The 22,937-nt window shown below is 38.5% G+C and overlaps 1 protein-coding gene across 1 annotated transcript in view; it reads left to right on the top strand.

Annotated features, from left to right (window-relative positions):
- Positions 1-22,937, top strand: part of LOC145776885 (titin-like) — a 98,394-nt gene that overhangs the window by 24,648 nt on the left and 50,809 nt on the right. The window contains exons 28-58 of the mRNA XM_082588102.1: positions 419-496; positions 676-873; positions 3,799-3,876; positions 4,004-4,267; positions 4,870-5,052; positions 5,695-5,772; positions 5,999-6,187; positions 6,915-6,989; positions 7,411-7,599; positions 10,218-10,295; positions 10,981-11,157; positions 12,166-12,243; positions 12,700-12,888; positions 13,304-13,381; positions 13,650-13,838; positions 14,190-14,267; positions 14,656-14,853; positions 15,326-15,403; positions 15,837-16,028; positions 16,339-16,416; positions 16,887-17,081; positions 17,331-17,408; positions 17,877-18,065; positions 18,567-18,644; positions 19,030-19,218; positions 19,491-19,568; positions 20,005-20,196; positions 20,462-20,539; positions 21,002-21,187; positions 21,834-21,911; positions 22,458-22,646. Coding sequence (XP_082444228.1) covers positions 419-496; positions 676-873; positions 3,799-3,876; positions 4,004-4,267; positions 4,870-5,052; positions 5,695-5,772; positions 5,999-6,187; positions 6,915-6,989; positions 7,411-7,599; positions 10,218-10,295; positions 10,981-11,157; positions 12,166-12,243; positions 12,700-12,888; positions 13,304-13,381; positions 13,650-13,838; positions 14,190-14,267; positions 14,656-14,853; positions 15,326-15,403; positions 15,837-16,028; positions 16,339-16,416; positions 16,887-17,081; positions 17,331-17,408; positions 17,877-18,065; positions 18,567-18,644; positions 19,030-19,218; positions 19,491-19,568; positions 20,005-20,196; positions 20,462-20,539; positions 21,002-21,187; positions 21,834-21,911; positions 22,458-22,646 — 4,275 coding nt within the window. The remainder of the gene's footprint in view (positions 1-418; positions 497-675; positions 874-3,798; positions 3,877-4,003; positions 4,268-4,869; positions 5,053-5,694; positions 5,773-5,998; positions 6,188-6,914; positions 6,990-7,410; positions 7,600-10,217; positions 10,296-10,980; positions 11,158-12,165; positions 12,244-12,699; positions 12,889-13,303; positions 13,382-13,649; positions 13,839-14,189; positions 14,268-14,655; positions 14,854-15,325; positions 15,404-15,836; positions 16,029-16,338; positions 16,417-16,886; positions 17,082-17,330; positions 17,409-17,876; positions 18,066-18,566; positions 18,645-19,029; positions 19,219-19,490; positions 19,569-20,004; positions 20,197-20,461; positions 20,540-21,001; positions 21,188-21,833; positions 21,912-22,457; positions 22,647-22,937) is intronic.

The following is a 22,937-nucleotide window of genomic DNA, read 5'->3' as shown; positions in this document are numbered from 1 at the left end:
AGACTGGTTATGGTTGTTTACATGCTGATAGTTTGAACCACCAACGCAAGCTCGATTATTAAGATTGACATCGTAAAGATTTCACCTTTTTAAGTGTACCTGCTTGTAGACTATCCCTCCCGTTGATCAAACGCGAATGCAAGTACTTTCTCACATCGAAGGGTTTGATTAGATCAACTACCACCACACAGTTTTGCCTCAGTGCATTGATGCAACGAACCTGCATGACTTAAATGGATTTGATGAAAATCACTCTTGGTTTTGCTTAGCCACATAATGAATCTCCATACCTAACCAATAAATCAGTCTTTTCTAACATTAGTGTGACGTTTGCAGCAATTTCTTTTGAAGGCAAATTGTTTGCAAACACAGTTATGAAGAAGGGTTACAAACTCAAACATATTGTTGTTTTTAACAGCTCCAGCACCACCTACCGGCATTGAAACTAGTGGTATCACAACACGTGGAGTCACTCTCGAATGGAACGAAGTCCATGGTGAGATGGAAGTGAATGAAATAACTTTTCTTAAATACCTCTCACCCCTGAGCGGTCAATGACAACGAATTGAAGTTTATCTGACCTGAACAATTTTTAGCTAAACAACTACAATGAACAGAGTGCATTGTGTTTTCGATCTGATTTGTTTGCTTGTAAAGGAGCTTGTTGAACTTTAGGGGCGGTTTCTTATACGGTGGACGTTAGGAGGTACGGAAGAACGTTCAGAGGTGACAGCTCATCAGTCTTGGCCTCTGATGAACCGCGCCTTCAAGTGAGCGATCTTGATCCTGGGACCGAGTATGTATTCGACATCCAGGCCATTGGTAACGAAGACAGAGTCAGCGCAGCACACCCTGAGCTTCGAGAAGCGACTCGTAAGTTCACAAGAAACGGATTGTGTTGTTCTTAGAAATGAAACAATGATTTCAGTGCAGGCTACGTTCATTGCGACAATATAAAGCAACATCGTTTGATATGGGTTCTTTTACTGGTATCACGAACGTTATTTACATGTTTAGTTTAGAAAAAGATTGTTTGATATCTTCTTGCAGCCATGGTGGTGTAAGGTGTTATCATAAAGATACATAATTAATTCTACCCTGATCAATGATGTTTGACTCTCACAAGGCTGGATCATTCCTGCTTATTCAAACCTGATTAAACCCAAAAAATGGTATTGCTGTAACTTTTGCGCCTAAGGGAAACACTGGAGTTTTAAAATTGTTGACATTCACAAAATGCTGAAGCAATCTGCTAGATTAATTGGTAAGCCTGTGAAATTATTGGCTTTTTAAAATCAGAATATTTTGATACCTCCTGTCATGGCCACCTAGTAGAATATGGCCGGCTATGTCACATATAAAGGCCTTTTTACAATGGGCCGATAGAAAAATACTTGAAATTTTGACTAACAAAGAAACTGCTCTTACTGGCATGAGGTACAACAAAGCAGATATTTTTTAGGCTTGTTAGGCGTTTTTAATGCATTTAACAGGTGCCTGACCTTATATCTAGACATATTGTATTACCAAACTACATAATGAATGGTGCAAATTAATAATTTGTAAGTGAACAAACACCTCAAAATAAACAATAACAAACAGCACAGACTACTTTTTTACAACAAAAATAGTGTAAGGACATGCGAAAATAATGATATATGTGCTATTCAATGAAGTGGGGGGAACTAGAAAGACGATAGTGATCATGGTGACGAAAAAAAGACATCCCATAACTACAATAGAATCTTAAACTACTTTTGCCTTTGCTTTAAATGCTACAATGTCGACCTTTCTTTTTGACTCAATTTATAATCTTTTGGCAATTATAATAATCAATATTAACAACAGTTTTCAAATTTTACACCGGCGAAAAGATATTTTTTTAAAACATAGGCGACTGCATAGCCTTTCGACAAGGCAATCCACATTTGCGTTCCTTTTCTTCAACAACATTTAAAACAGCAAAAGCACTACAAACAAAATCAGCAAGTGGCTGAGAAGGCACATTGAAGCCCCCCTTGACAAAAGCTGAAAGTACAAAGGAGCTTTAGCTGCAGAATCAGCTGTAAGTAAACTTTTGCACATTGCACATTTGGAGCGTTTAACAAGTTTTTTGCAATATAACCGGCCATTGTAAAGCCAACTTCTGCACTATTAAAAGATAATGTTGCGTCAAACATTTCAATGGCAACTTCATCCACGTCTTCCTGAAACTTTTCAAAGCTTGAAATGCATGGATCACTTGCAGCTAGATCCTCTTTCCAAAATTGAATATCCCTTTTCAACAAATCTTTTTGCACATGCAAATTTCGATCTACTTTAACAGCTTCAGCAACCTTGGGAAAGCCAGACACTTGTCAGAAGTAATGTTGTAAAAATCAAAAGTTTTATTCCCGACAGTACTAGAAACCATCTGGGCACTGTGCCTCAGTTATGTCGCTGAAAATCAGATATTCTGTTTTTCTGCGAAAAGTCTACCAGTTCATCAGGGTGTGTTATACGAATTTTGGGTGCTTTTCGTGGAGGTGCTGCTGGAGTTGGTAAAGCTTCTTCTTCTTCGTTTGAACCTTGTTCTTCGCCACTTCAAGGGTCGAGGGGCTCTGCCTTTTACCACCCTTGGGCAGTGGCGGCGACGCGGTTTAAATGTTTGGGCAGGTGTCGAGCAGCCATTGAATTGATTCGTCATCCAGTTCACGCAGTCCACGCACACCATTTGGCGCATGGTAGATGGCGCAGTTACAGATGCGTTTTGATGCTTCAATTGAGTGAACTGTCGAAATTGGATTTAGATGCTACTTCTCTTCAAAATGTTTCATACACAAAACAGACTTTTTTGTAGGCTTCCAGTTAGATCAGTTGACAAATTTTATCCATTGCGGCAGCAACACTACACTACACTATATCTAAAGGAAAAGCAAACTTAGAAATATTAGCAGCAGAAGTAAGGTAGCTTGATTTGCAACCAAACGCAACGCATTTATTAGGCGTTTTGTCACTTAATTCTTATAAAATGCAATGAAACAACAAGTCCGTCATCTACTTGAACATGTGAATTACAGATCATGACCGATTCACGGTCATGTATAATTGTATAGGCTATCCTACATGCCAAGACTTGCATTACGATTCATACATTGGTCAAAGAGTTACAATATTTTGCTGACAGAAAACGATTGGTTTATCTGGTTTAGTTTTGCAAACATGAAGTTAACCTGCTTTCCTTTCGTCAACTGACTACAAAGTTAAAGTAGGCTACAGTAGCAATTAAAAAGTATGCTGAAGTGAAGATACAACTAGGCCTGTAGCCATTGCATATCAGAAGCTTGATTTGCTCAGTAATCAGCTGCATAATTTCGGTACCGTGCATTACTTTTCTGTGTTATGTTGCTTGAGAATATCACATGAAAACTAACTGCACATACTATATTGTTTTCCTTTTCACTTTAGCTGCTAGACTTGTCTATGCTGTGACTAACTGCGTATGAGTTTACTTCATGGTTCACTCCCATCAAGCAAAATGTCCAGCTGCGCAATATTTCAGCTCTCAATTTACAAACTTTCCTTACATTGAGTCAACGTCTACAAACCTGCGATTCATGTCTACATACTCGGCAAAAGTAATGTGTTTTGTCTGCCGAACTGCTACGAAACAGTCGGCCCGGTATTTTAAGGCTTCAAAATGTGACATAGCCGGTCATCTCTACTAGTATGGTCATGCTCCTGTTTGTATCAGTCATTTTTTCACTAAGAGATTATATAGCCCACAGTAAGTCTTTCAACATTCTTATTTGCTTCCAGTTCCTAATGCCCCTGGTGCACCACTAGTTGGCGATGTGACAACCAATTCAATTTTTATTTCGTGGCCGGCCGCACAAGGTAGGTGGAAAGCTCTTGACTGTCCTTTGGTGTTTAAAACTTTAATAGCTTTTGAATAACTTTTATTGTTCTAAACTTCATTAACAATAAATTTTCATAAATTATATGATTCTTGTTGATGCATTAGGAGCTTTGAGTTATCAAGTATTTGTCGAGGATGAGGATGGAGCAACATCCGAGCACTCCTCTGAAGAGTCTAATTTTGTCTTGAGACAACTGGATGCAGGAATTCGCTATTCATTTCGTCTACGCTCCGTCGGACCACGTGGCTATCTGAGCGAGTCTCTTTCTCCCATTGTGACGCTACAAACTGTTACAAACCCACCTAGCGACTTTTCCGCTACTTCTGCTCAAGTCGATGCGATTGCGTTGTCATGGAGAGCCGCCCGAGGTGAGTGGTTGACACTTGATTTTGTAGCTCCTAATTTTCTGCCAATAAGTTCTCATTTGTCAAATATACTTTTTGAAAAATAAAACAATTTATAATCAACGCACCACGGCAGAAGGTTGCTTCATCAATATTACGTTAAAACAATGCAATGTACTCAACTGAAACGAAGGAAATCTGTTACCGAAAGCTTATAAATCTTTATTGTCTTGATACGCAGGCTTCATGTCTATTTGAACACAGTTAGAAACGTTTTTGTAATTTAGTTTCGTCTCGAATTTCTGTTGGTCTCCACTGCTTCGAATTTATTTTTAATGTTGGCAGTTTTTACGTAATTTCACGTGGAAAGTAACCGCTCACACACCTTTGGCTAATTTTTAAAATAATGTGTGTTTTATTTTTTCTTACCTTCAACCGCACTGTAGTATATAACTTTTTGAATTTAATTTTGTATGTTAGTCGCTCTGATGAAGCGCATTGGCATGATGCGCGAAACGTCAGTGAAGTAATAAATCAACTTTGTTGTTGCTTTTACTTTCATCAGATGAACGTTGCAACTGGTGCTAGGAACGAAATATACTTTTGCCAATTTTATTAATTTACAGGTGCTTCCTCGTACTCATTGGTCGTGAGATCAGAAGATGGCGATGAAAAGACGATGACGTTCGACGTGACGTCAGCGATGATATCACAACTGGGCTCTGGGTTACGTCACACCTTCATTCTAAGGTCAATCGGAGATGATGACGTACAGAGCACGGACTCCTCTCGTACAGTGGAAACGACACGTGAGTTCTGGCAACGTGTCTCGGCCCAGGCAGCCATCTGGTGCTGGTCTTCATCGGATTCAGTTCTGATCTGTCACGATTTATTGAAAATCTACACCAGATTTAAGTGGTCTTTCTAAGTGTATTTACCAACATAAGCTGATGTTTGCCTTTCGTTTCCAAAGATAACCAATGAGACTGAATCAAGCTTTAGCTTAGGCTATTGTCAGTGTACGTGAGTACCGGGATGACTTATGAGGCTTATCTGTGCGGTGAAGCTTCTGCTGCAGGATGGATCTCGGGAATGGTGGTTGTGGTCTTGTCAGATTTAAGTGGTCTTTCTTAGTGTAATTACCAACATAAGCTACAGTATAGTGATGCTGTTGATAACGTTATTCTACCAGGTGTCGTCAGTAGGTCATCAATGATTTATTCTGACAATCTGGTTGGCAAATGTTTAAATGCAATGCAAAACTTGCGTTATTTTCTGTTTCAGCAAGCAGTGGTGACAATTGCACGTGCACAGCCAGTTCCAAACAAGCAACAAATCAGTTTCATACGTTATAGGTTTCTTTTTCATTGACAAATTATTTCCTAAATTATTTTAATTATTTTTGTTTATGTTCTATACATTATTGCTGACACGTGAACAAATCTTTGCAGTTCCAGCAACCCCTACTTCAATTCGTGTTGTCGATGTCACTCCCACTAGTGTTCAACTTAGTTGGCCTCAAGTGAGAGGTGAGATGTGTTCGAGTCTTCACTGGCTTGAAGGTTAAGAATTTATGTCTCCCAATTAGCTCCATGTTTCAAATAACCGAGATTTTCTAGACTAGTTGCTAACTGGTTAACTTGTTAACACAAAATGGTTAACTTGTTTTCACTTGACTTTTCTTTCAAGGTTAGCATAATGGAATGAAACTTTCATTAAAGTTACTGAAGAATATCAAGTTGTTTACTTTTTTAGGAGCTGTGTCTTATCGTGTCGAGATTGATAGTCTTACCCATGACGTGGCATCACCAGTTTTCGCCAGCCAATCAGGGATCGTTGTTAGAGGTCTTAATGCTGGAATGTACTACAACTTGAATATATTTTCCATTGGAACCCGTAGCAGAGCTAATGAAGATGGAAGTGATATCTTATCGGTCCAAACAGGTGATTGCAGATATTTGTGTCAAACTACAGTAGTTAGTCTGATCTCGACGCTAAAGTAGCCTTGAAAATTTTGTGCTTCATGTACACAGGCTTTTATTACATAAATGGTAAATACAAGGAAGGTAATACAGTTGTAGCTTTCCGACTTAACTATTTAAACTCTCTGTCACTTTCCATTCCATATTGTAGCCTACTGTGTCTAGCTTTCGAAGAGTTCGCTAATCACAATGCTATCGCTCGGTTAATTACTTAAACATGTAAACGTGACCATATAACAGTAGTCTACTTCTAAAATAAAATCGATTTATTAGCTTGCTGCGTCTTATGGCATAAACTTACAGAAGGGATGGTTAGGGGTATGTTATTCTGAAATAAGATGGATTTAAAAATAGTAATACCCACTTATTAAGCCCACGATTCAAAGGCCTACCTGCATAGTAAGCCCAATTTGGTCCGATCCTAAATTACTTCCATTCATTCTAGCAATAAAAAAAACGTTTTATAAGTCTAAAAATCCGCTTAATAAGCCCAAAATTGTCCTGTCCTGAAATGGGTTTAATAAACAGAATTATTGTACCTTCAATTTTCAGAATCTCTGTAGATGCATTGTCATGTTGACGCTTTCATTAGTTAGAACAGGATTATTCTATCCCGTGTTATCATGTCCAATTGAATGTGACGTCATGAAAACTTTCGGAAGGCGAGTTCATCTGTTGTCTTGTTTCAGATCCTTCTCCTCCTTTCTTCCAAGTCAGCTCTGTCACAACCGCCTCCATATCGATCTCATGGAATGAAGTCATTGGTGAGATAACAATCATGTTTTTATACACCGTTGTAGGCATCGTAGATATGCTTTACTCTAAACCCGTTACAAAGCAGGCACTGTCCACTGAAATATCTTCATGAAGAATTTTATGACGTGGCATATAATTGACTTGATGTGGATTTTTGTTAACTTTTTTCAATTTTTAAAAGACAAAAATTCTACTTTCCAAGCTTTAATATATTTGGAGTTGTTCTGGTGACGAACAGCCTTTAAAAGATACCCAGATAGTGAAATGAATCTCCCACGCGGCTTTCACTGCCACGACTTGAAATTTCATAGTGTTGCATGGATTAGAAATAAGATGTAATAGTAATAATTGCAACGTAAGGATCTACGCTGAAGCAAGGTGCAGATGCTACAAAACAGATTGATCATCACTTTGATGCATCCTTCACAGGAGCATCCGCGTACAGATTCAGGATCGAGGCCACAGATGGAAGTGGGGGAGTCATGGATCCACAAACGGAGGATGCTAACTTGGTTTTCACATCTTTACTTCCGGGAGTGGAATATGAGATATCCGGATGGTCGATCGGCGAGCAGGCGAACAGAGAAAGCTTTAGTTACACCCTTGCGGATTCCACTCGTAAGTTGTCTTCTTCATGAAAATTATATGCTTACAGCAGGTTTTTGTGTCTGAAGTATTCCATGACCAATTGCACTATTTCCAACCATTAAGTTAGCTTTACTTTTTCCACACGTATAAAGCGAAATTTTAAACTTCTTATTTTGTTTCGATGATATATTGAGCTTTCGTTTGCACATCTATCACACCAGAGAGGGCCCATGATGGTTGAATAGGGTCAAAGAACTTGAACCCTTAACATACCAAGCCTAGCTCACCAACGTCGTTTACCAAGGTGGGGTCCTCCAAGGACCCCATCGTTTCTATTGCTTAAAGTATACAGTATATACAGGGTCATCAATAATTAACGTTATAACTTCAAACAAATGTATTTAACGAATGGTAGATAATAATTGAGTAATAAACAATAATATTATTGTCAAATAATTAAATATTTAGGAAAAACAAATTTTACTCAATGTGTCAGCCATTTGCGTCGATGACAAGTCGGAGACGCTTCGAAAAGGACCTGCAAGAGTCATGAATAACTTTTTGGGTATTTTGGCTAATTATTTTTTCAGATTATCCTTCACTGCTTCCAAACTTTGGTGGTATTTAGTCGAAACCCTGCTCTCCAGGTAAGACCAGATGCCAAAGTCTAGGGGGTTCAGGTTTGTGGATGAAGGAGGCCATTCTTCCTTGGAAATGAAAAACGCAAATTGGCTGAGCCAGTTTTGCGTTCTCTCACAATACATACAATCAGTATACCGGCACACCAAAGCACAAGCCAATTTGTAGTCTACTTTCTTCATCCTTACTTAGATTATAGTTTATACAGCTAATGTAACAAAGGAAGATTGCTGAAATTGTAAGTAAAGCAGATGCCATTTTTATGACACTGTAACAAACCCCTGTTGTTACCCCAAGTGTTATAAACCTAAAATTTTAGTCTTAGCATCACATATAGTATAACACATGTGTTTCTACAAATTACTTAGACAAAGGATCTTATTCATAAACGCACAGTTCATCCACTGTCATCTTCACATTCTTTTGCACTTGTCACAGTTGGGTTGGTGACTCGGTGCTGTTCGCAAACGAAACGTTTGCATTTGGAGCATATAATGTTAACTTTTCTATCGTTGTTTCAAGGACATTGAAAACATCTTCCTCTCTTCCGTCACTGGCTGCCTTGACGTTGAGGATATATTTGAAGCTTCAGTGTTTCGACCTACAGAAACTCCCATAACTGTAATAGCTCTAACGATGTAAAGCTGAAAACCAGATGGATTACATGCTCTGCGCAAGACATTAGGTTTCGTTAATTCTTTGCCTAACTCCATCAAGAAATATAATCCTCGATTAGATTTTCTACTGTTCCAGTCTCTGTTTATGAACACCCAAGTGATACAGGAATTCAGGGCTCCAATGTCAAGCACGTTCATAAAAAGTCAGAAAGGCCATCTTGACATTCGTCTGGCACAAGAATATTCACTCACCAACTTGTCTGTATCATCCACTCCGCCTTTTGTGCGGTTATATTCAAGTATCATGTTGGGTTTCTTGTGATCGTCATTAGACAGTGAATTATCAAGATGCTGAGAAGATAGTAAACGAACCGTCTTGTTTTTTTAGGCACATAGCTTACAACTGACAGTTTATCTGAAAAGATAAAGTTTGACGATAAAACATATCGTCCCTTCGCAACTTCCATAACTGCAGGAATATCTGACTTTTTTGCTCAGTGTTCCTGTCTTGGTGATATTTTTCTCGAGCAAAAATTCTGCAGTTGGCACTGATATAAAAAAAATATCTGTGGTAACACTTCTTCTAGTTGCAAACAGTGATTTCATCATGTCACACAGTACACACAACCAGACGTCCTTGATTTTTCTCAGGTGTACTCCCAGGAAGTTTTTCAGTATAGACTTGGAGATTCTACAGGCGAGTGGTTTTCACGTCTTCAGCTGCCCACACTTTAATTTCATATCTTGCTAGTTTTGACTTCATATACTCTCTCATTGGACATTTCCCTCGGAAAGAGACTAATTGTTCATCTACCGTTACTTCTTCAAATGGCTTATAGAGTTTTTTGCAGTTTTCTATAAATCCATTCAAATTTCGCGAAAAGCTGCAAGTTTAGCATTTTTTTTTCTTTGACTACGTGTTGATTTGTCATCAAATTCTCAATCTCTGGCAAAATGTAAGGACATTTTTCGCGTGAAGTTAACTGGTTAACATTCAGCATTTGTAACGTAATATACCAAGGGGGGTCCCATCAGGACCCCAGGTAACGTTATGCTGTTTTTTGCATATGTTTCAAATAATTTTTTAATTTTTGTTGCACTATACCGAACTTGCTTAAATTTATGACACATACAAAGATGATGAGAAAAATTGTTGCTATAGGTAAGGCGGGAGATAAAAAAATTCACCTCTGGGGTCCCTACGAGACCCCGCTTGGTATGTTAAAGGTTAAGAACTTTGAACTTGTCTAATATTGTAAGAACATCTCCGTGTGGCTTCCCTATGATCATTGCATTGTAATCATATACAACTGCGCTTGCCGCACTGCGAAAGCACCCAGTCTGTTACCAGGTGCCACCACGGTCAACTAATCAGAAACTTTATTCTTTTAGTTCCCGATGCTCCTGGTCTACCACAAAGTGGCGTTGTCACATCGACTACGATTGAAATTACCTGGGAAAGAAAGCGAGGTGAAGGAATGTTTGATTTGTTGCCAGATATTCTTTATAAGCAGTCATCGTTTCTGCTAAAGTTATGTTACGTTTGTTTCTTGTTTATAGTCGTTTTCTTAAATTTGCTATCTCGCCATGTTGTCTTGTGACTCTGTATCTGTTTCTTTTGTTTTTGTTTGTTTGTTTGTTTTATTATCTTTATCCTGCATTGCGAGAAAGCGGACTTGAGCGCTATGCATTGGTATACGTCTTCCGACGTACACCTGACCCACGCTGCAGTCGACTGCAATGTCTGTTTCCGGTTGTCTACTCTACTTATGACTTAAATTTGGTACTACCATTACTCGAAATCGTTCACTGGGCAGAGGCAATTATCGTAAAGTTTCTTGCTTGTTACAAAATCTTGCTCGTTTCAAATCGTAATTATCACAGTTATTTATTATTCACAATTGTGGGTTATTGTGTTTTTGTTTAGATGCAACCTATTGGGTTATTTCCGATGAGGGCAGAGAAGTTTGCCGAAAACGTTCAAATTTAATATATTATGTTACTTAGTTAGTTTATTGTATTGTTTTATAAATAACGTCATTCAATCCAATTAAGTTGTTTTCTTTATCAGTTTAAGATACTCCTAAACTATTTGTCTACTTTATCGACCGTAAGTGGGCCTAATAACATCTTTTCATCTACATCTCTACACCAGGTGCTGTTGCCTATCTCATCACTGTAAACGATGACCCCACCCCAGTGAGAACAGACAATAACAGGATAACTCGGGCAGGGTTTGAACCTGGAAGTTTTTATAGGTTTCAAATTCATTCTGTTGGAGCTAAAAACAGACGCAACCCAGAGGGAAGCCCCATTTTGAGGGTGCAAACAGGTGAGAACCATATAGGCTTGAAACAAAAAACTGTAACTTATGTACGTTAGATATGTGATAAGTCACAGTATATTCTTCTTGCCACCTAACCATAGCTGTGGACTTGAATCAAAATTACCAAATTCCGAGCGGCTCTGTTTCCAAACCTGACTTTGGGAGCATCCAAATCTTTCCAAACTTACCATCAAGGCGCAGTAACGAACTTAATGATGAAATGTAGCTAGGTGGAAGAATGGCTGTAGATGATAATTTCTGCTTGCAGGGATGTGAGTTCGAGTTTTGTTAAAAGCTTGACCAGTGTTTATGTTCAAAAATCATTATACCTTTCAGCTACAGTAAAGTAAAAGTGCAGCTTAAATTTTGCTTCTCTGTTCGCCTTATTCTAATGTCTAAACCTTTTAATTTTCTGGATTAAAATTTTAGCCTAAGTGTAAAAATCTGTTGGTAGATCACAAATAGACAATGTCGTTTACATCCATCGCTTATCAGATCGACTATTTTTTATACTGTCTGAGACTTCTTCTTTTTCTTTGTGTACCATGCCTGTTCCGGGCTTAGGCGTTCAAGCATAGTTCTTTCCAGTTATCCGGTGTTTGAGTGTATTAAAAATTGTTCTGGTTGTAACATGACGATCCTTGAGATTATTGAGAAAAGTGAGGCGTTGTTTTCCACGAGCTCGTTTTTCTTTGATCTTTCCACAAAAAGCAATGTGTCCTAATTGTCCCTTCTTCATGAAATGGCCAAAAAAACTTGTTTATCGCTTGATGATGTTTTTCAAGAGAGTTCTGGTTTGACTGGAGGCTAAAGAGGACATTTAATGTTTTTATGAAAGAATTGAAGTTAAAAAGAGTCACACCGAAATACACCGAGACTTTGACATGTCTGCAGCAGCTGCATGTTCTCTATGTCCTCATAAGCCACAATGTCTTGCTTGAATCTCTCATAAATGGCGATTTTCACATCATAGAGTAGCTTGATGCATGGAAACTTGAAACGAATATTTTGCAGCTCCTGCTCCTGTGAATAACTTCGCCGTCGTGGAAGAAACCACAAATAGCATCACATTATCTTGGGATGACGTCGTCGGTAGGAGCTAATGAGAATTTTTGCAATTATTTAAATAATTGATATTCCATTTAATGTATTGTGGAATTTATTTGCTTATGGTGCTATTTTTTCGTAATGAATATATTTGTACGTACTGTTTTAACAACAGGAAAAATAAAAGTTTTTCTTTCTTAAATTAACACATATTTTTTGCATAGTTAACGCTATGAATTCGCTACTGTTTGTTGAGAGAACATTTGTCTGATGGTCTATTCTTTGCGGAGAGTGGCACTTCGTTTATTTGAAAATAATGAAGCTTTGGTAGAGAGTTCGCTTTGTTGTATCATAGACATACAAAACAAAGTAGCTTCAATGGGTGATATTTTATTAATTTTATCACACAAAGAATACAACATAATTAAAATAAACTAAAAACCTTTTATTTTAATGTTTCTTAAATGCATTGATAATGATTGTTGCACACCGCTTCCTTAGGTCGCTCCGTATTCGAGATTACTACCACTACGTCATCGGATCCAGACTTTATTGAGATTGTGACGTCAGACAAGCTGACCGTCACATTGACCGGCCTGTCACCAGGTGTCGCCTACTTCTTTCAGCTCCAACCGATCGGTCTCCAACGCCAGAGGACGTCGGACGAAAGCGTAACCTTTGGGACGACGTGTAAGTACTGTGACGTCAAGCCAATAAAATATAGAGTTTTTGAAGGATTGTAATAAGAAACACTTCTATACGCATTTCAGCGGTGGGTTGGTGCAGGGAGGTGAGGTGCTCACTTTCCTATTACCCGACCCTTGTAACAAACCGACTGAGCGTGACCTCAATTTGTTTTAAGATATATGAGATCATTTGATAAAAATTGAAACGCAGTTATGCCCATAGAACCGTAGCCTAAGCTTTATAACAACTTTATTTAACCCTCATATATGCTGTGTAGTTTAGTCGCTTCATGAGTATATACGCAAATAAACATATTGAAAGAAGTCTAGTCTAAAAGACTTTCACTAAGAAGTCTCACTCGTTAGTAAGAAAAGTTGCACAAACCAGCCTTGTATTGACACATGCCTTCTATTGTTAGACCCGACAACCCCCCAGTCTCTCAATGAAGTTTCAACAACGACATCATCTGTCAGCATCCAATGGTCTGCAGGGCAAGGTAGGCAAAGGCAAAATTGCTTCATTGTTTACCACCTTGAACTTGACTGTTTGCCATTGTTTTCTATTGTCATGTTGTCTATCTTAACGCAAGTGTAAATAAATTGTACAGCTGTCTATGACGTCACTATGCCTACTTGGCAACATCAAACGGCGTGAAGTTTATAGTTGCAGTTTCGCTTTTGTGGTTTAGATAAACAGTTGTTACCAATCATTTTCCGTCCAAAGGCATGAAATATTCTTGACAGTTAAAGTATTTTTTATTCTAGGCGCTCTAAGCTATGAAGTTATTATTGAGAGTGATTTGCTCGATTCTCCAATGGCTCTCACAACGGAAGAGACTTCCCATCGGATCACTGGATTGGTTCCAGGAGGAGTTTATACATTCCGAGTATTCTCCATCGGTACTGGAGATAGAAAGAACCCTCAAAGCAGCGATGAGATTGTGATTCAGACAAGTACGACCAAGAATAAACTTTAAGTGTAGTAGGCCTACGTAATGCTCACAAATTTCAGCTTTGTTTTAAGATCTACAAGCTACAGCAATTGATGAATCTAAGTCTAAAAGCAGCATTATTTCGTGTTTAGCTCTTTGTGTCATTTATTTTTTTTACATTTTTGTTATGGCAACTTGTGAAACTTCTTTGATTTGCCGACGGCTCTTTTACCCTGGTGCTTATTATGTCAGTCATGTCAGCAGATATCGTTCATTGATCATCGATTTACTGCACAAATCAATGCAACCATTGCTTCTGTATTTCCAACTCACGTAGCGTAACAGTGATTCCTTATTCCATTTGCTATTTTAGTTCCATTGCCACCTAGCGGACTGCGACCTAGCGGATTTACCACCACTAGTGTGGATCTTTTGTGGGAAGACGTGTTCGGTAAGTTTGTTGATCTCACAATCAATCGTAATCATTGATCAGAAGTTTGAACTCATGTCGGTTGTGGTTTGATTGTTAATCAGCCAAGAAGCCAAATGTGATCTTTGACTATCGTCTTATGTGAATGTCGACAGTTGAAGTAAATTCCCACACTGGTCAAAATGACTTTCAAGTGACAAAACCGAACAAAACAATAATGGTTTAATAATATATTACCTTTTGGAAAGCACTGCAAAAAACTTAAAAAAATAAATCAATTTCTTGTTGTCAAAACTAGGCCTACGTCTAAATACATAGCGAGCAGAAAGACGTAAAAAGTAACCTACACTTCACAATGCATCAATTTGAATTTATGACGAAATAGTTAAATCTCTGATGACCTATTCAGGTCGGGATTCATTTGATGTCGTTGTGACGACATCGGGGGCGTCTGGTGTTCCAGAAATTGTGCAGCGAAAGGCGACTTCGGATAGAGAGATCAGCTTCACTGAACTGGATTCGGGAATAACTTATGAGTTTCAAATCCAAACAATTGGAACGCAGAAGCAAAGAATCAGCGCTCCGGTGTCTACCAGACAAAGCACGCGTGAGTACTTGAGTAGGATTGGAAATCTGATATGCGATAATGACTTGAATGGTTTAAAGATATTCCAAGCCATCTGATATTGTGGTTATCACATTGATAAACTCTTAAAGTCAGGTCAATTTATTTTGTTTCAACAACGCCATATATTAACAAACAAGCAGAGTAAATGTAATTGTCAAAACAATGCATTGTACAACTGTTGGTTAGAATATGGCGCAATCAGGATGGTAGCGAAAGACCATAGGCTAAGCAGTAAGCAGTCATCTGGTCATCCACCAATATTAAATAATAGGCTACGTATAACTGCATGGTAATTAACAACATACATGTTGTAATTTTTGCAAAATAAGAAAAGAGTTAAGTTTGCTTCAAACTCCGTCGCAGTTTATTTGAATTAACTTCTTGCGTTATCTGCATCAACTCAATGTATATATGATGTCACAATAAATATATCTTTGTTCGATTGTTTCAGTACCGGGCACACCAGATCAACCAACTGTCGTATCTACGACGCCAACCTCTGTGTCCTTAGAGTGGAGCTTAGTAACAGGTGAGGAGAGATATTCTTTGATGATGGACTAGAATGAAACCAGTCTTTGAAATTATGGATGTTGCGTTTGAGCTTTATTACAATTTTTTTTTTGGAAAATTGTTCCAACTAGTTTTTTATAACTTCTGGTAACTTACAAGTAAGAGCCGTTTCAAACTTTTTGAGCCCTGCTCACGCACACCTGATATTGATTCTCGTTTTATGTTGATACACCATCATCCATGAACAATATATTTCTGAACCTAATTTTCTTGCCCTCTACGTCGTTTCTTTTCTTAATTGAGTCCTGCAACGAAAAGTCTATACAGTTGTCGTTACATTGTTGGATCTCAATTCTAGTTCCACGCCAGTTATCCTGTCACAAAAGTTTCTGTATCACGTACAGTTGTGGCTTCACTATTTCTCATCGTATGACAATGAATCTTTCGCATAGGGGCACTTAGATATTCCATGACGTTGCAACGGTTGGATGTGCCAGCTGATGATGTCATCATTGACGTCACGACTTTGCCTGTCATAGTAGAAAGTTTGACTCCTGGAGCCTCGTACCATTTCACAGTGTATTCGATAGGAGTGGATGACGTAAGAAACGAACAAGGGAGTCCACCAGTGACGCAACAAACCGGTACGTATTGTATCCCTTGAAAACAGGAGAGGCTGGTTTTAGAATTGTCAAACCTTGATCTAGGTTCTACTTTTGAAGTGAAAAAATCTCTCAAGGTTTCCTATTAGTAGTTTGTGGCATATTTTTTTTTACAAATTTTGTTCATTTTACTATATAGCTCCATTAAACTGTGAAGTTCTTTTTTCTTTGAAGATGCAACATGATCTTTAATGGAAGATGATCTTTTGAAAGCTGATTAAGAAGCGTAATCTTCAATGCTCAAAACAAGATATTTTAAATTGTATTCATTGACCTTGTTTTCTTCATCCAGTAACTCTCCCTCCATCTGGTCTACAAGTCGGTGACGTCACGACTACATCGCTTCCGCTTTCTTGGAACAACGTTTATGGTAAATTTGTTACCTATGACAGAATGTGTAGCACAGAGAGATCATTTGAAGCTTACCTGGCTTCTCTATAGAAGCTATTATAGAGAAGATAACTCCAAACGTACATAAACGTAATCAACGTATTAAATAAAAGTGAAAAGCAGCCTACAATGTTAGCCTCCAAGGCGAGTTATGGACGTTGCTATATTGTTTCCACCCTGACCACGTTTCCACACAACAGTGAGATGTAGTTTTGCCTGAAGATTGCAAACCTCTGTGTTCTCTGCACCAGAGTTTCTCAAGCTTTTTTTTTTGGTTCACCTTGCCCACCGTCCAAAGATAGATTTACCCAATCGACTTTTTTACAATCAGATTTTGAACATTTATCCTGCAATTTTTCATTACATCTTCAGTACATTTACCCGGTGGAGAACCACTGCCTATCAATTGTGCTTCTTGGGTGAAAATTTATAACTTATATCGTATTCCAGGTGCTGTGTCTTATAACGTCATTCTACACGAGATTAGCAACGGTGTGCCAACTTTAGTAAAAACCACGGCAGTGTCGATGACGTCATATATTGTGACGTCATTAACCCCAGGAACGGAATACACGGTTAAAGTAAAATCTTTGGGAGTGGATGGAAGCGAAAGCCTGGACAGCTTGGAAGTGACGACTGCAACGCGTAAGTTTGCATTCTTCTTGTTTCTTTCTCTTTCTGGTTTGTTTGGACATTTTTGCTTCAGTGCCTTGACGATTATTTATGTTTCTATCAATTCTAGACAAAAAATACTGTATTATGCTACACTAGATTACTCACATGTTGCGACACATTTGTAATGCACGTATCTTCGACATACTTATGCTTCTTTCACGTATAACTAAAACATTGCTTGTATTCGCAACTTTTTACTTAATGGTGATTTGCTTCCAGTTCCAGCCGCTATAGAGAGCATCTCCATCGTCAATGTGACTACAAATGCCATTGAAATAAGCTGGACAGAAGCTCAAGGTAATGTGGTAGTCTCGAGTTGAAATCACTTGATTGCTTTGGTAACTTTTAAAACTACGGAAATGATTTTGAGAAGACATGCCCATGTCTCCATGTGATCAAACTGCCCATGAGGTTAAATTGTAAATGATTGAAGAGTCCAAGAGAAATGCGTGATGACACGTAGCCTATGCACCATTTAAACTCCAAACAGCAATTACTTACAATTGAAGTCAGGCACGCCTATGACTTGGAATCACTAGTGGTATGAAAACTTCTAACCGATGTGTTGCAACTAAATACAGCATGTTTTGTATTCCAATAGCAGGTCCAGACAGGAAAACTTAAATATCTTTGTTAAAATGACCTGAACAGCTTCTCTAAGATTAAATTTAAAGTCTCTTTTCTGCCTGGAAAACCGAATCTACGTCAGTGATACAAACCCTTAGCAAAACCGTTTCGACCATTCTCAACCCAATTTGTTGTCAGGTTCAACGAGTTACATGGTGGTGGTGGCCAACCTTGATGATGTCACAGAGAGAAAGATCGACTCTGTGGCGCCATCTACCGTAGCTAGTGATTTGCAGCCTGGAAGATTCTATCGGTTCATCGTCATCTCTGTGGGAGTTTTGTCATTCACAAACATCAATAGCGACGTCAATGCAACGGCACAAACAGGTAGAGTCGACAGATTTGGTGGACACATTTTTGTGGTTCAATTTTCCAAAATCTAAGATTGTGCGTATTTCCTTTCAATTAGTTCCACTGCTTGACTTCGTCCATTCAAGAAACATCACAATGCATGGAAAGATTTGAGTTCAAATAGTTGCTTAGTTTTGGATAATCTTTATAAATAACAGCAAATTATATCATGTTTGCGAATACCGTATATTTCAAATGGTTTTTGCTTATGAAAGTTAATAAGTTTCATTAAAGTATACTACTAAGTGTAATTAATAATTTATTAATAATTAAATAATAGCCGGATCACTCACAGAGCATATTGTAATAATATATTCGCTGCAAAATCAGTTTTCTTCCACTAACAAGTGGGTCAGTGCCAGAGCTTATTAGTGTTTCTCAAGTTGTAGTTTGAATGTTCAATGTTTTGCTGACGACATGTATTGCGCCCGCTTGTTTATCGTTGATCTTCAACAACTAACCGCAAGCTTTGTGCAGTTCCCCTACCACCGAGCTTTGTTGAGATCAGTGACGTCACAACGGAAAGCTTTCTCGTGGAATGGGACGAAGTGTACGGTGAGTGGATGTGTCATTGTGTGCGTCATAATAATAAGCTGACGGTCATTGTGTGTTGCCGTTGCGATGCAGGGGTGATCTGCTGTAAATTCTAGAAGTCAATGGCATTGTAACGACTGCAATGATGATGACCTCTATTTGGTAACAAATGCTTTACTGTTGACCCATCAAGTCTTGTCATGTAAAGCAAAAGAGTTTGATATCTTAATGAAAAAAAATAGGATATTACCCAATCACGGAATTGAACTCGAGTGTGATGCCCAACAGCTCAGAAAGCATAGAAACACCTTCCAAAGCATTGTCTAGTCTATTCATCGCGCAAAGGAACTCGTATAGAAAACAATGATGGTGTAACATGTACCTACAACATCTACAAATCGCGCAGGTGTTCAAGCTTATATCGTCACGGTTACGTCAACGGAGGGTGATGACGAAACAAGAAGTTTACGCTCCTCTGCGACATCATTGACTGTGACCGGTCTTCTTTTTGGAACAAGTTATGACATCACAATTGTAAGCGTAGGGCGCGAATCTCAAAGAAGCACCGAGAGTGACGTCAAAAGCGAGACCACCCGTGAGTATTTCTAGTTTTTGTTTGAGAGTTGTGGATGATGCTTACTTAGTTACACTTTCAACGTTTTTGCCACTCTTTCAGCTTTTCTAAGTAATATTTTCCAGCGTTTCGTGGTCAGAGCCAATGTTGCATGCTTTTCCGCTAAGCATCTGCCTTTGGAATTTGCAAGTGCAACCACTGCCATCACTTCCATGTTAATCCGACCACTGAGGAAATGAAATATTTATTTATGCTTGTTTTCTCATTGTCAACTCGACGTCATATATTTTCAGGACCCGATGTTCCTACAGGATTACGTAGTAATGATGTCACCACCACGTCAGCAGAACTGCAATGGAACGAGGTCAAAGGTGAGTTGTTAAAGATAGGCTACAAACGTATGTGGTTGCTGGCTGACAGAGGAAGCTGCGATTACCTGTTTTTACCGATCCTTGGTTACAGATCCTCAAGGAAGTCCTTTAAACAATCAGGGTTCGCATGGTTAGATTTCTAACTTTGTGTTTAAGGGGCCCGTAGCGCTGACAGGGTGGTTCATGGGGTACTTTTGGGTCCGGCCCGGAATTATTTTAAAAGACGGCAAAGGTTTTGGGGCCCAAGAAGGAAGAAAACATTGTGTAGATTATTCTTTAGGTTTTTATTGGTTTCTTTGGTAGTCTATTGTTTGGAGAGGCCCGGGCTTACCATCTGTACTGGGCCCAAATTGTTCTTTCAACGACCTTGTAATTGGATGTCTAACAGCGTAGGAAACTTCTATACGACAATAAACGTGTTCACTGGACATTTCAGGTGCTTTAAACTATCAGATCCACTACGGAATCCGCAACTCTTTAGAGGCAAATGACGTCATCGATACGTCATCAACGACGCTGACTGTAGAAGGCCTGGAGCCGGGGAGGCGGTACCAGTTTGTGGTCTTCTCGGTTGGGCTGCGGAACAGACGAAATGAGGAGGAAAGCGAACCTCTTCATCTGCAAACAAGTAATTGGATGCGACTGGGATGCTTTGTAAAGTTTATGGCATCTGTGCTTGCCTCCATGTACAATACATTGTTCCGATGTTTAATTTAGCACATTGTAACAATAAGGCTACGATTCATTACACAAATCTATGACCTACCAACAAGTTTTGATAAACTGTTTTGAAATTTCATAGTTTCTGAAGATGGATCGTAATTATCAGTAAAAATGTTTTATTACTTTAGTCTTTAATTTCTAGCTTCCTTTCATCGGTAATTTTGTTTCAGTTCCTTTGGCTCCTGAGTCTCTTGACATCAGTGACGTCACCACGACGTCGATGGTCGTGACGTGGGACTCAGCTATTGGTAAGATGTGTTTCTTATTCTGCATATCACAAATAAAACTAACGAATGAGTTGTCATGCATTTTTTGCCACAATAAACGTCTCATGTTTTAGAAGAGAAAACAGGAGATGCTCCTCTGTGTCCGTGTGATTCGCTTATCATTATTTATTATATGTTTTGTAATAATTTCATAGGATTTCATTATCATTTTCATGTGTAGGCTCCAGATGAGAGAATGATATTTGTAGAAAACACACTGAGTGATGTTTCAAACAACTTTATAATGAGAATATAATGCCCAGTATGTTGGTCTGTCTGCACTGTCTAAGTACCAAAGGATCGGTCAACAGTCTCAATACTTTCAAAAAAAAATAATCCCCAGTATACTGTATGTTTTGTTTTAAACATTTTTTCATATTGTTGTACGGCTTCATAAATCATGTGAATAATTTAACTAAACCTAAATTGTTGTTTCATTTTCAGGAGCTGTGACATATCGACTTTCTTACGTGGCTGACGGCGACGACGAAACCAACGTAGTTGTGACGTCGTCCACACGTCATCTAGTAACCGACCTAGCAACAGGAACCAGATACACGTTCATAGTGCAATCGGTGGGAGATAACGAGCTAGTTAGCGACGTCAGCGACGACATCTCAGACACTACAGGTACGAAAGAAGCAAAAAATAAAATTATTTTCACACAAAAACCAACTAATTTCGATAAGTATCGCTGATATATGATCGTTTCTGCATAGTTTGACAGGGCATTATTCAATATTCATCAATGTCTCCAGTCTTCTCTGACTCTTGTTGCAGATGTGTAATAAATGTTCTGTTTTAAACGCACTGATTAATTGTTGAAAAATAAATTTGCGCTGACTTGGAAAACACATGATACCGGTTTAACCTATTCTTCATTTTGTCATAGCACATGACTAGGGAACTGTATTCCGAAAGCTAGTGCAATTCGCTAATACCACAGCGAACTCGCAGCATCAGGCTAAACAGGTCGTTAGTATCTCCACTTCTGAAGTAAACAACGATCATGCTGCTGAAAGCGAAACTCAATTTATTGCTACTTTTCATTGACGAACCTCTCGCACTCTTACAATGGTTAACGTTTATGAGCACAAGTGGACCTTTCAACTTTTCTAAAACAAAAAAGGTTATTGAAACAAAGATAACATTTTTTTGAACAAAATTATTTCGGCATGTAACGAAGTTGCAACTCCCACCATCGATTATTGCGTGGGTCGCATCCACAAATTACATTACTTTTCAATAAAAGTTATGACAACCCAATTTGTTCCAGTTCCCTCCACTCCTACAGAAGTTGAGATCACCAACGTTAGAACAACAAGTGTCCAGCTCACCTGGCAGCCACAGAAGGGTGAGTACTTGTGAATACTGAGCAACTTTGGTAGGACAAGTTATCCATGTCTGCCGGCAGATACATGGAAAGTTGAATCAAACAAGAATTGTAGAAATCTGTAATCTGTTAGTTTCACGCCGATGACGACTCGATTGAAAGATACAAGCACATCATGTTGCTACGGCTTCACAAATTAAATTCATAATTTTTTTATACCTAAAGTATTGGATCATCAGACTACTCGGCATGCGACAACTCAGCAAGTGCTTCAACTCAGCAAGTACATTTTAGCTACTGTCAAGTCAGCAAATAAAACTTACTTGCTCATTTCGGACTTGCTTGGTCATTAATTGTTACTGAATGTGCTGAGTTGTTTTTGCTCAATTTATCAATTGCCAACTTGAGCCACTTGCTGAAATGTTGCTAGCTCAGTTGTCACTTGCTCAATTGCCATTTGCTCAGTTCACAACTGCTGACTTGTAGGAGACTCTAGTAGTTGATGAATTATGGTGAATATCTAATACTAAAATGCTTCTGAAATTGTTTTTCATGCTCCTCTTCCAGGTGCTGTGAGCTACAGAATATCACTTCGAAACCTGGCCAATAACGAAACCGACTTCGAAACCAGCTCATCACCAAACACAGTCATCACTGAATTGCTCCCCGGAATATTTTATCAATTTGTTGTATTTTCTGTTGGAACCAATGTGAGAATAAACCCAGAAGGAAGTGAACCTGTTTCAAGACAAACAGGTTGGTGCTTGTGTATTGCAGTAGATGAACTTACTTGCGGAACAAAAAACGACTTGTTAAAAATGTTGACTTCTGTTCTGCAAAACTTCTCTTTTTATTAGGAATATTAGAATTTGGCATAAATTCTTCTCTTAATGGACTTTGAGAAATTCATGACGTTTATTTACAACTGAGAAGAAACAAACATTTTTGCAGGATCATATCAAAGTGCTAGACTGTTTGATTTCATTTGTTGCTTTGTGGCAGTGTTCAATATGTTTCGAAACTATAAAAAATAATGTCTCGATTATA

The sequence above is a fragment of the Aplidium turbinatum genome, chromosome 9 (genome assembly GCF_918807975.1).
Source record: "Aplidium turbinatum chromosome 9, kaAplTurb1.1, whole genome shotgun sequence".
Classification (NCBI taxonomy): domain Eukaryota; kingdom Metazoa; phylum Chordata; class Ascidiacea; order Aplousobranchia; family Polyclinidae; genus Aplidium; species Aplidium turbinatum.
This window is presented reverse-complemented; position numbering and strand designations above follow the sequence as displayed.